General features: G+C 40.2%; 1 protein-coding gene across 4 annotated transcripts in view; it reads right to left on the bottom strand.

Annotated features, from left to right (window-relative positions):
- The window catches only part of SEPTIN9 (septin 9), a 238,326-nt gene that overhangs the window by 15,151 nt on the left and 210,375 nt on the right, over nt 1–12,800 (bottom strand). For all 4 annotated transcript variants that reach the window (XM_063292841.1, XM_063292843.1, XM_063292842.1 and 1 more), the window contains 3 exons: nt 7,176–7,304; nt 6,851–6,932; nt 4,553–4,690 (listed from right to left, as the gene is read on the bottom strand). In XM_063292841.1, the coding sequence (XP_063148911.1) occupies nt 4,553–4,690; nt 6,851–6,932; nt 7,176–7,304 (349 nt within the window). The remainder of the gene's footprint in view (nt 1–4,552; nt 4,691–6,850; nt 6,933–7,175; nt 7,305–12,800) is intronic.

Raw genomic sequence — 12,800 nt, 5'->3', positions numbered from 1 at the left:
AGAAAGCTTCAATTGACCAAAGCCACAATGGGCACCAGAAGTCAGTATCTATGGGCCCATCCGGTGACCATCATGGCATATGGAAGGCTGCAACTTGAAATATAAGTGGAGTAAATGGTAAAGAGCATAAATTAGTGAATGAAATGAAAGCAAGAAAAGCTGTGGGTCAGTAAAATTAAGAGAAGGATGAAATATGTAATAGATTTGAATGAAGGTGGTCTGATTTTGTGGAGTGGTGCTGATTAATGCATAAAGGAAAGGAAAGATACAGGTTTAATTATGAATGAAAGGGATAAAATATATGAACTGATGCTGCGGATGTGTATAAAAGTACAAATTCCTAAGATGGTGATATCAGCATCTTACACACCAATGAATGGTGATAATGAAAGAATCAGGGATGAGTCTGGGAGAAAATTGCACAACATTCTGAATAAACATGATCCAGAAGAAAGTGTTATTTTGCTAGGTGACATGGATGGATGAATGGGAATGCAATGAACAAATATGGAAAAGCTGATTGGGCCATTCAGAGACTCAAGAATGAATGATAATGTTAATTGATCAATGAGTACCTGCTTAAAAATAGATCTGTTTGTTCTGAATACACTGCTTAAATATAAGTCTATTAATAAGTACATATGTAAATGGAATGAATATAAATGTAAAAACATGATTGATTTGACAGCTTATTAGAATTAATGAAGAATACAAGGGAGACAAGAGGGAAGGCCTGAATATGAAAAGGACATTTTACTAGTGTCAAAGGAGAAATTGGGGGGGGGGGCTTGCATTGCGCTAGAGGAACAGCTGTACAAATTGAATAAATAAAATTTTTAAAGGAGGAGAAAAAGTGAAAGAAACAAAGGTAGAATGATTGCACTCCCCACCGAATGGATATAAAGTGGGGAAAAGGATGCATAAGCTGATTGGCACGAAGTTTGTGGAGTTACACTAATGGGAAGTACAAGAAAGGATGCTTGGTGGAATGATAAACTGAAAGTGATTATGCGTCAGAAAAAATGCATGTAAGAGAATAAAAAACAAGAGCAAAAAACAATGATAGCATAAATGTGTATGGAGATATAAAAAGAGCTGCAAAGAATATAATCAAAGTTACCAGGGGACCGTGAAGTTTAAAAAAGGCAGAGGAAACGGAGAGCAATTTTGATGGAAATTAAAAAAAAAAAAAAGTTCTGCAAGTGGGTGAAGAGGCTAAACAAAAAGCCTCCAGAAGTCTGAATGACAGTAAGAATGAAAGCACTGAAATCATTTAGAATGAAGCTGAAATTAAAAAAAAAACAATAGAAAGAGTATTTTAGAGATCTGTATGTGGGTGCTAATGATATCTCGAAGAACAGAATTAAAATGAATGCCACAGACATTAGTGTCCAAGAACAGAATGATGAAGGGGAAGTCATAGATACTGTGAGAATACTGAAAAATGTTACGCTTGCAGCTGCTGCTGATGTTAATCAGTGGATGTGGTGGAACGGCTCTGTGACTCGTATAATGCATGTGCGAAAAATGCATCCCTGCCTAATGACTGGAAGAATGTTATTGTTCCCTTCTACAAAGGAAAAGGTAATAAGAGTAAATGCAAAAGCTACAGGAGGATTAGTTTCCTAAGCATGCCCAGGAAAGTATGTGGCAGGATTCTCACTGAATTCTGATCAAAAGCACCATGCGGCTTTACCTCGGACGGGGAATGTGTGGACTGAACTGTTGCTCTTTAGCAGGTCATCAGAAATCCATGAACATGCACAATGATGTTGACTACTCATTTACTGATTTAGAGAAAGTCTATGATAGGCTTGAATTATAGGATATTTTGCATGAATATGGAATTGAAGCTTGGTTGCTCAGTACAGTAAGACTAGGACACAAGGGAAGTAAAGTATGTGTGAGAATAAGTAAAATGCTAAGTTAATGGTTCAACACTGAGTAAGGGATAAGGAAAGTGTGATTTTTATGTACCTCGTATAACCCTGCTTATCTGGAAAGGCAATAGCATGATGAGCATGCATGCATGTTATACTTGCTCATATCTGCTATCCTCTCGTAGAAACTTACTGACCAAGGAACAGTCACGTTAAACCTTTCGGAATAAGAAAAGAAATCCCTGTCTGCATATTAGCATTTTTCTTTCTATAACTCAAAGAACTGAATTGTTTAATGATAACAAACTCCTTGCTATAATGTGTAACCATCCTATATGCCTTGAATAAAGATGCACTAATTGAAAGGTCTAGTCATCTTAAGGTTCTGCCACCCAGCTCCACAGATTAACGTGCAAAGTGTCATCTAAACAGAGAACCATCCCAAAACAAATTAAATTGGGTTAGCATGAGCAGCTGATCATACCAAACAAGTAAGAATCAAGGAATGAATCAGTGGAAAAATAGTCTTTGGCGAGATTTAAGAGGGGGAGTTTACTGCCTTCTCTAGGACCTAGTGGAATTATCCTTACTGTCATGAGTACTGATGGTGAGCAGGAGGGGGCCCCTATCCAGGGGGGAAAACGCAGGCGTAGTACTGAGGAGTTAAGCGGCCATTCAAAGAGACACAGATCAGACCCGCCTTGACTTTGGGGTTTATCTGTCTGGGTTTTTCCCACGCTTCTTCAGTTTGTTAGGATTTTCTGTCTAATGTAGCAGTAATAAACACTAGAGACCTACTCCTTGTCTCAGCGTGGTTCCTGGCAGTTAGGACACTTACTACCCATTTTAATGTGGAAGAGGACAGGTGAAGTAACATACAAGTGGGACGTGGGGGGTGGGGGGTGGAGATAGATTTCTCATCCTCTACAGAGGAATTTCGTTCTGACCTTGAGAAGGGAATGGGAGAAGAGAAATGGTTACTCAGCTCTGGGAAAGTAGAAAGGGTGAAAAGGTGCTCCAAACGGCCCCACCTTGACCTTGTTGTGCTTAAAAGGGGGGCAGTGAAGGTTATGGACAAGCTTTCCAGATTCTGTTAATACACCCTGCAACAATGAAGTAGCATACCTGGAATCCTGCAGTGTGTTTCTTGACCTAGCCAACCTCAAAAGGCTGACATCCCCTAAAATATGGTTCTTGAAACTTCACCCAGTAGATTTCACTACACTGATGCAGTAGAGCATATGCAAGCAGGGTACTTCCTTGTGTGCTGAAAGATAACATGAAGGGTCTTGGATGGAGGTAGGAAAGTTAAGCTTTAAAGGAAAGTAGGCCAAAGAGCAGGCTGATGCACAAGACTACAGAATTACACTGAGTGGCAGATACCGCCAAATCAGTTTAAAGTGGAAATGGGTGTGTGTGGGTGTGTCCACGTGTCACACACTACACATGCTCACAGATAAGCCAAGAATTTAAAGTTCCAAAAGTACACCCCAAAAATTGGGTTCAGCCTATCCGTGGATGGGCTTGTCCACAAGTATATGCAGTAATACTTTTTTAAAGTACCTGTATATTCCACATATAGTTGTGGATAAGCAGACCCTCACATTTTTAACCAAGATACCATGAAAAATGCATCACCCACAGATAAGCCAATTGTGAAAATTAAAACGTGGAAACTTCAAGGGTCGGCGTATCTGTGGGTGGCGCATTTTTCATGGTATCTTGGCTAATATAGGGTCAGTTCAGCCATGGATGGCTTATACACAAGTGCATACGGTGCTTCGTTAAACCTGAAAGTCTTCTCAAAAGCCATACAACTCCATTCTACTCATGCACTGCTGCCACTGAGTACAGTATCATCAACCAGAAAGACTGAGAGTGCACCAATAAGCCCAGGAGCAAATATGGAAAAGTTTAAAAAGGAAGGGGGGACAAAGAGAGAGAGTGAGACTGGGGGGTATCCATATTTTTTCCTGACTCTTCCCACATCCTTTATAACCTGCCTGCAAACTGCAACCTGACTCTTCCCATAAACCTGCTAACTCTTGCCAGCCCTCTTCCCTCAATCCACATCTCTATTTATTTTTTTTTTGGGACACCAGGACAGGAAAACAAAGCCCTAGAATGATCTGTCTGGGGCAGAGGCCCAAGGAACACCTAGGCCTAATCTCCAGCAGGGATATCCAGCTACACGAAAGTCAGAAATGATGTGTCTCATAGCTTCAAAACCATAGCCAATATTGGAAACACATGTTTCTGGGAAAAGAGGACTACACCAGGCAGACTTTTAGGCACCGCTTACCACGCAAGCAGCAGGGTGAGAGGCAAACAGTGCGGCGCAACGAGAAAGCCTCTCCCAGGCAGTCTAACGTTTCAGTGGCTATAGAGTGGAGGAACTCACATGTTGGAGTATGTTGGCTCTCAAGGAAGTACAGGTCTCCTTGCCCGACAAGCTGTGAATCAGCACCTATGCCCAGCTGCAACTGAAAAGTCTGTGTAAGTTGCAAGGGGGAAGGAAAACAGGGCTAGCAATGACGTAAGGCTTCTTTGAAGGCAGGGACTGAGCAAGTATGTATTTTCTTGGGTGTCTGGTTCCAGGGGAAGATTGCAATCTGTGCCACTTAGCAGTCTACAGAAAGTCAGGGGCTATAGTTTGGAAGGAGCATACGTACGAGTGGCCGGTGGCAGGGATGAAATATATACAGCAGTGAACTCTGCTATCCGGGATCTGCTTCTTCCGATTAATATTCAGTTCTTCCTGGAGATACTTCTCATACTGGTCATTGATGAACTTCATAATGGGTTGCCAACTGTGCAAGGAAATAAACAAATAAAACACATTAGAGATAAATGTCTCTATGCAGGGATCCCTTTAAAACACACACACACACACACACACCATGTGCCCTATGCACTTTCTCAAGCTTGTGAGCATGCATTGATTGCCATTGTCATTTTTGACTCCTACTGACCACATAGATGTTCTCCCAGTTTTTCTCTTAAGCACACCTACAGTAGTTTAATAAAAGGAGAAGCTCTTGGCTCATTATAAATGTTTGTTTGCTCATGCTTTACAGGGCAAAGAGTCACAGAACCAACTCACAACCTGCTTTAAGTATACTATTATGAATATTAAGGAATCCTTACAAAGGTGAGCCACTTCATTTTGACAGAGTTGCTAGGAAGGCTAACATTTCCATTTTGGATTTTTTCAGGAGGCACAGCAGTTCATCTCTTGCTGGCAGAGGCACAGCACAGCCACCCCACGCTGGTAAACAGAATTTCTCAAGAGCTTGTTAGGAAGAGTATATGAAAAGTTAGATAGGGCAGATACACTCCAGGTCCCCTCCCTTAAATGTTGTCATCCAATGGGACCTTGGAGGCACGCCTTCTTGGTGGCCACCCCACCCCATTGGATCAGCTTCCCACCTGAGATCCAAGGGATCCATACCCATTTAGCCTTCCAGAGGGCCATGAAGCCCTGGCTCTTCCCCCAGGCGTTGGGCTGGGATAGTGGTTGAACTGGGAAGCTGTTTGGTCTGGCACCTAGGAGGAAGGATACTTCTGTGTTTAGCTATGTTTTTATGGATTGGTGTGAGCTGCCTAGAATCCTTAGATGAGATAGGCAGCCATAAAAGTCCTGTAAATAAACAAACAAACAAACAAAGGCAGCTTCCTGAGCATGCAGTGTTCAGCATCAGGAACTTTGTATCGCAGAAATATCCAGCCTTCATTTCACAGACTTCTAGCTCTCTCTTGAACCTCTGTTTACGTTCTTTGACAGGCAGGCCTTTAAAGTTAAGCGAGGAATGAAATCTGAAGCCAATTTGCATTTGCTGTATTTGGAGACATGCCACCATTGTTTTGTTGACTTTGGAACGCTGATGCCATTTGATATTCCTTATTCCAGATGATCCCTTGCAGAATAGTAAGGAAACAGTAAAATGCATTCTCAACGGTCCTTTCCTCCCCTCATATAAATCCACATCAACCATGGAGGTGACCCTTTGCTAACGGTGCACCATGGCATCACATTTTCCTACACATTACAGAAGGAATTCCATCATAGTTCTCTTCTGAGTAACTTAATTAGTAAGACAATCCTCATGAGAAAAGATGTATAAGTAACTACAAATCTCCATGTCTGTAAAGTACAGTTTGGTTTAGCAAATTTGCTAGCTTTTAGAAGAATCAAGAGATTTTAGCATATCTTTTTGCCCTTTATCATCTAAAGCAGAACAATCCCATTCCATTCTCCTTTTGTGATGATCCCAGTACCAAGAGCCTAACTTAGAAATTCTCCAGACAGTCCATCAGAAAACTTAAAGAATTCTTTATTAAGGATCCGATTAGCACAGGATAGTAATCAAAGCTCCAAGTGAGAATTTGGCGCCAAGACATTCAAAGTGATTCTTTCCCTCCTCTGATCTCATCCCTCCTCCCTGTCTCACAAACAAGGTGTTTCTCACTCCTGAGTCCCCCCCCCCATCTCGGCAGTTCATTAGAGTGATTAACAAGGCAGATGGCTTATCAGCAGCATCCTTGGCTGAAATGGCTGTGGCAAAGGAATGTGAAGTTAACATGGGTTGGTTCTCTGGGAATGCAGTGAATGCATGAAGCCAGCTAATGCGTGTAGAAACTTCTAACGGCAGGCAAACCAAGAGAAGGGAGCCTGACACCTTTCCTCCCAGGTGAAACATATTCTTGGGAAGTAAGCAACAATACTAACTTCAACTCAAAATAATTCCCTTATTCTTATCCAGATTAAGTTCTTCTCTTTTTGCTTCATAGCGCAGAGACAGGAGAAGTTTGATCTGAATTGGTTTTGCACCAATCAGCCAAAAAAAAAAAAAAAAAGTAGGCCACATTGTAGGAATAGCTAAAGTTGAAGTACCAAGTTCCTCTCGTCCTAAACGCCAGCTTTTTCAAGCATGGCACTCTGGTACATTTCCGCACGGATAGCCCCTTACCAATTCTCGTTGTTAATGTGGTCCCCAAATCCTGGGGTGTCAATGACAGTCAGCTTCATACGAACACCTTTTTCCTCAATATCTGAAATGGAATGTGAAGAAATAAAACAGCAACATATCACTTCGGGATGAGCACAGTGAGCATGTGGGAAATCCCGCTTCATGTGCATGTTTATCTAATATGTTTTTGATAAAACTGTTTAAGCATTTAAACATTTCAGGAATCTTCTATCCTAGTCAACCAAAAGACAGCTCCCTGAACCCTCTTTCCGTGGCTGCCAGCTTTCCACAAAAAACAGGCCAACAATGTTTTGGCAAGGCTCACCGTGTGTGATGGACTTGATTTCAATTGTCTTGGGAATACGCTCTTCAGAACTTGGTTGCACTGATTTGCGACTGATCTTGGATTTGAAAAGGGTATTGATTAGAGTTGATTTTCCCAAGCCACTCTGACCTGAAAGGTAGTGGGAGACAAATTTCAGAAAGCCACATTTCATTACTGAAGCCACCCCATGGCTAGTCTGAGCACATCCAAGCTATCCTTGGATAACATGTGATACACACAAAGATTGCTACTGTTAAGATTTCTGACTGGGTTACATTTTATGGCAGTTATTGTGCCTTGTTTCATGGACAGAGTGGTTGTTTCCACAGTCAGAAGCATTAGGGAAAACTGTATATCATGTAAGGTATAGGAATTACATATATTAAAACCAGCTTGCAAACAGCTCTTTTTTCATTTTGCTTTACATGCACAAAACAAGCTGAAATAGAAGAATAATTAATAATTAATGGGATAATTAAGAAACAAAAGAGGGACTAATTTTTATAATACATGATAATTTCTGGTCTTTGCCTCTGCTTACAACCTGGTTTATTCCCTTCTTTCCAACTCTGTAATTTGCATGGCTGTCTCTAACCCCATTTTCTAAAAAGCAAATAATATTCTCTCCAAGTCTTCTTATATTAGGATAACCACATCAGTTTTCACATCTCTTTATGAGAACAACTTCATGGAGGAAGAAATACATAGTTCTTAACTCAGAAAAGAGAAAAGTTTCTGTCTGGGTTACATGTGCATGCCTTCTGCTATCTGAGAAGCAAAAAGTGGCATTTTTAACCACACCAGAATTGGTTATGCTAACTGGAGCTGCTTGTGGTTCTTCAGTAACAGTTGGAGTCCAGAGGTTTCCTGGTCCAACTCTATGGACTAATTTTAGATGACAAACAGTAAGGACAGTTTGGCTTAAACTAAGTGGGTTGTCCTTAATTCCCAATTAAATAAATAAGTTGAAATCACAAGCAGTTTTTCACAGAAAAATAATGCAGCTCATGTTCAACTTGGTCTTCCTCCAATCCAGTATCCCACCTTCTTCATAAATAAATATTTTTTCACTTCCAAAACTTGGATGCCACTGTCCCACATTGGTTGGCATATATTAAATTATTTTCTTCTAATACTGACTATATATAACATATAGAATTTTTACAAGGGAAACCTACAAAAATATTGTAGTTTATTCTTGCCTTTTAACAGGAATTCCAGCCAGCAAATTGTGTGCCGCCCTGTCCCCAATTTCCTATTTTCCTTTTCCCACTTAGAATTCCACAGTACTCCATGTACACTGTGTAAGCTCAGTATTCATGAGATATATAATTCCCTTCTTTTAATGGCAATCTGGAAATTTTATGCAAATCTGGAGTGCACCCAAACTTGCCTGCTGTTTCAGAAATCCCATCCTATCTCTGTTGCTATTGACATGGGAGCACTATGCTTGTTATTAGTGGAAATAATATGCATGGATGAATGAGAAATGAACACATCTTATTTTTCAGAGAATGAGTTGAGACGGGTGATGAAAAAAGTAAGCTGTCTTCAATTTTTAAGAAGAAGTTTGTGCAACGAAACATTGTTTTCCTTCCTTTACCCTGCTTGTATAGTAAACCAGTGTTTATAAAGATGAGAGAACATGACTCATGTTTCTGAAAACTATTCATGAATTCTGTTTTCTATCAGGCTGAAAAGGACAACTAACCGTTACACCAAAATGCTAATGTTGGGTTTGAAATGGAAGTCCAAGAGTCCTTCTAAAAGGATTCAGTCATCTTCTACAGCCCCAGCTCATGCCAAAATTCAAAGAAGCTAAAAGATCACAAACTGTAAAGTGACAAAAGTATGTGAGCGTGCCATTATTTAGATAAGAGGTGTTTAAGGGGATTGCCACAGTGGTTAAGTCTTATACAGAACACAGGAAATGTAATCCGCACGTATAAGTTACAAAAATCTCAACTGCCAACTACTTTTAACATCAAAACCAAGACTGTATGCAGAAGCATTTAAAAATGCCTCCTCCTAACCTTCACTTCTCTCTCCTACTTTAAAAACAACAGCAACAAAAACAAAGTGAGTGTGTACTACCACACCTTGATAGGAAGAGGCAATGCTCTGGAAAGATGTAGGTGGAAGAAAGCTACTTTTATTATCTGGTTTTCATTATTAGGGCATTAATGCACAGACACTGAATCCTAGTATACAGGTAACACAAAGGTTACAAGAGTATAGAAACATCTGGTCTAATATAACCAACCATATAAATATGTCATACTTTAACTGACTGCACAAGCTTTATTTTACTACTAAAGGGGGTAGGAAATGAAGAGTTCAGAATGGTGAGAACAGCCTCAGTCACAGCAGACAGACCCCTGGAGTGGGAGATAAGGAAGATAATAGATGCATGAGCAATTTAAAACAGCACCAAAGCAACCCAAGAGGCTGTATGCTTGCAACACATGAGCACAAGATCCATGGACATGGGACCATCCTGTGTGAAAGCGTGACACAGAGAGGATATAAAATAAATGAAGGTCCTATTAGGAATAGCAGATTGACTATTTAATCAAAGAACTTTATTTTTCATCCTGCTTAGTCGCAAAGGCCAGCCAATAAATCACATGTTGTTTCTAAAATTGTAACATGCAGTATTTGTTCCTGCCATGCCAGAGTGAAATATAAATTACTATTGCTAGACACTCATCTTAAAAGGGCCAGCAAAACTCTTAATTCTTTTGGAGACATCCTAGGAATAAAGTACAGCCCAAGGCCAATGTAATGAAGCTTCATATTTTAACCCAACTTAGCTGTGAATCTCAATTGCAACCTGCCTCCTGTATTTATATTTATGTTTATATTTATTTATTTAGAAACTTACATGGCTGCCTATCTTATGCAAGATAATCAGGGCAGCTCACAATAATATTAAATAAAAACAGAATAAATAAAGCAACCCAACCCCACACCACCACCACATATCCCAAACACAGCACTACAACATCACATAACCTCCCCATGCTCTTACATTTGCTGGGCTCAGTTCTACCCTAGCCCAAAGCCTGGGTGAAGAGCCAAGTCTTCACAGCCCCCTGAAAGGCTAAGAAGGGGGCTCTCTGAATGTCAGGGGGGAGGCTGTTCCAAAAGGTCAAAACAGCCCCAAAAAGCTGCCCTGACACAGAAAAGCCTGATCTAATATACATGTGTGTAACTATATAGCACACAGAGAGAAGTTTCCAGTGGGGAAAAAAATGCCGGTACAAGAATTGCAGAGATTTAATTTTGCACACAATTTTGTTCATCCATAAAAATAAGCACATATGCACACATGGGAATGAATCCAGTCCTCAGGAATATTAAAAATGCAGCATGAATGGGAATGAAAAGTTTATTGGTGCCGAAGAAACCAGGAAACCAGACGTACTGCTATATTTCTGGCACTGCCTTCCAAAGAGCCACAAATAAAGACTGAAAAATTCTACACTGAACGCTTCACTTCCTAAGCATATTGAGTCAGCCTGAGCCAGGACATTTTGAGATTTTATTAAAAACTGCACCAACCCCTTCAAGGAAACGAAACAAAGTATTTTTAACAGACAAGTATTCAGTTAATGTGAACATCAAAACTGCAGTTTTAACCATCTTCAAAATAAATGCCATGGTCTACATTTGTTAATCTGCTAACCATGTGGAGCTAAATATGTGTTGAATGTTATGTGCACACAGTCTGCAATAAAATCCTAGAAAAAGAAGAAATAAATGGAAAAAAAAATGCATTACAACCTTTTAAGAGAATCCTAGAAAGGTGGCACCGGGCTGAGGTTGGGGGCACAAAGCAGGTAATTTTAGTTATCTTCCAGGTTTACATTAAACTTGAAATGACTCATTTCTCTGATAACCCAGAGTGAGCAGGAATTACCAAGAGGCAACCAGGCAAAGCAGGATTGTAGGCACACCACTGACTTATGAGTTTGGAAATGCAACACTCTCCTTTTGTTTCCCTAGAAAGCAAATTTAATTATTTTGTACTGGAGGCTGCAGCTCAGCTGTCTCCCCTTCCCTGACTTAGCCTGCTTTCACTAAAATGTTTTCATATGCAATAGTCACAATTCATCATAGTGCTTCCACTGGGCATCCCTGGATCGTTAGCGTGCTTTAGCCTCCATTCCATCTTCTCTCTCTCCTTTCTTTTTGGTTTAACAATATCATTCCCCCCAAAGACCTGGTATGGCCAGTCACAAAGCATCTATTTACCAGAAGAAAAACTAATGAGGTCGCTCCATCAATCTGGCCCTATAATTAATGCCAGTTTCTCCTGTTGTCATTTTAATCATGACGTTTGAACAAAGTGTCACTGTAACATGTAGATGTCGCTTCAGAAGAACTTTTTTTAAAAAAGCAACTATTTTCTGAACAGAAATTAGAACTGCTTACGGATTAGATTTTTATCCCACCTTTTTTATATATAACTCAAGGCGGTGAACATGCCTAATTTTTCTGTCTCCTATTTTCCCCACAACAACAATCCTGTGAGGTGGGTTAGGCTGAGAGAGAATGACTGGCCCAAAGTCACCTAGCTGGCTTTCACACCTAAGGGAGGCCTAGAACTCAGCGTCTCCTGGTTTCTAGGCCAGCTCCTTCACCACACCACCAAACTGGCTCTCTATCACTTACAATTATTCACAGTCAAGGATGTAGCTATTTTACTGTCTCTGACAGAGCAAGGACTCTTTTTATTTGTTCATATATCAGTCCTTAATTCAGAGTTCAAAGCAGTAAATGCAGAAGAGGCACATTTCCTCCCCCACTCCAAAAGTGTAAGAGGTTCTTTGTTCTCACGAAAAAAGATTGGAAAGAAAATCATTTCCCTGAACTAAGATATACAAATGGGGGGTGATGCTATACTTAGCTGGCCAGAACAGTCAGTGATGAGCAGATTCTTCTTCAGCAACATTCTCTCTCCCTACTTTGTGAAACCTAACTATAGAGTTACATGCAGAAATTGAGGGGTGCCTTTATTTGTCTTTTCCTACCTTTACCTTTCAGACCTTTTCTGTCATTAGTCTTCGGTATACCCCTTAAGGAATATGTTTCAACCTGTCATCAAAGCATCAGAGAAAGAACTAGCTGCAAGCCACAACCTCACCAGGAAGTAGAAATAAGCCTCTGCAATCTTCAAGAATAACAAGCTGATGTAGCATCCAGTGCTAGATTTGCTAGATTTTGCAAGCATTTTAAAATTCACATTCGCTAAACACACCCATAATGTTGAAAGAGATGGAGCACAAACAGAAAGAAAAGGGTATGTGGGGGTAAAACAGAGTGGCAAGGATGAACTCAGAGCTACGACTGAGGGTCAACAGAGTTGCATCTAATGAGAGCTAAACATTGGACTAACTATCCACTCTGGCTAAAAAGGGACAAAAGGAAGTGGGTCATTGTCTAGATAAGATCTGCTCACAAGCAGTTTTTTTTAACAACCTCTATTACGTTTAAGAGATTACAGGGTGATTTTTTTTATTTGATTTCTTCCAAGGGATTATATAGCAGCTTTAAATAGCCTTGAAGAATGGCGAATGGTTTTTTTTTTAGTAGAAGAAATTCAGTCACAGAATGCCATGT

This window comes from Candoia aspera, chromosome 2, assembly GCF_035149785.1.
Source record: "Candoia aspera isolate rCanAsp1 chromosome 2, rCanAsp1.hap2, whole genome shotgun sequence".
NCBI classification, from domain to species: domain Eukaryota; kingdom Metazoa; phylum Chordata; class Lepidosauria; order Squamata; family Boidae; genus Candoia; species Candoia aspera.
The sequence above is the reverse complement of the archived record's forward strand: the minus strand, read 5'-3'. Positions and strand labels throughout refer to the sequence as shown.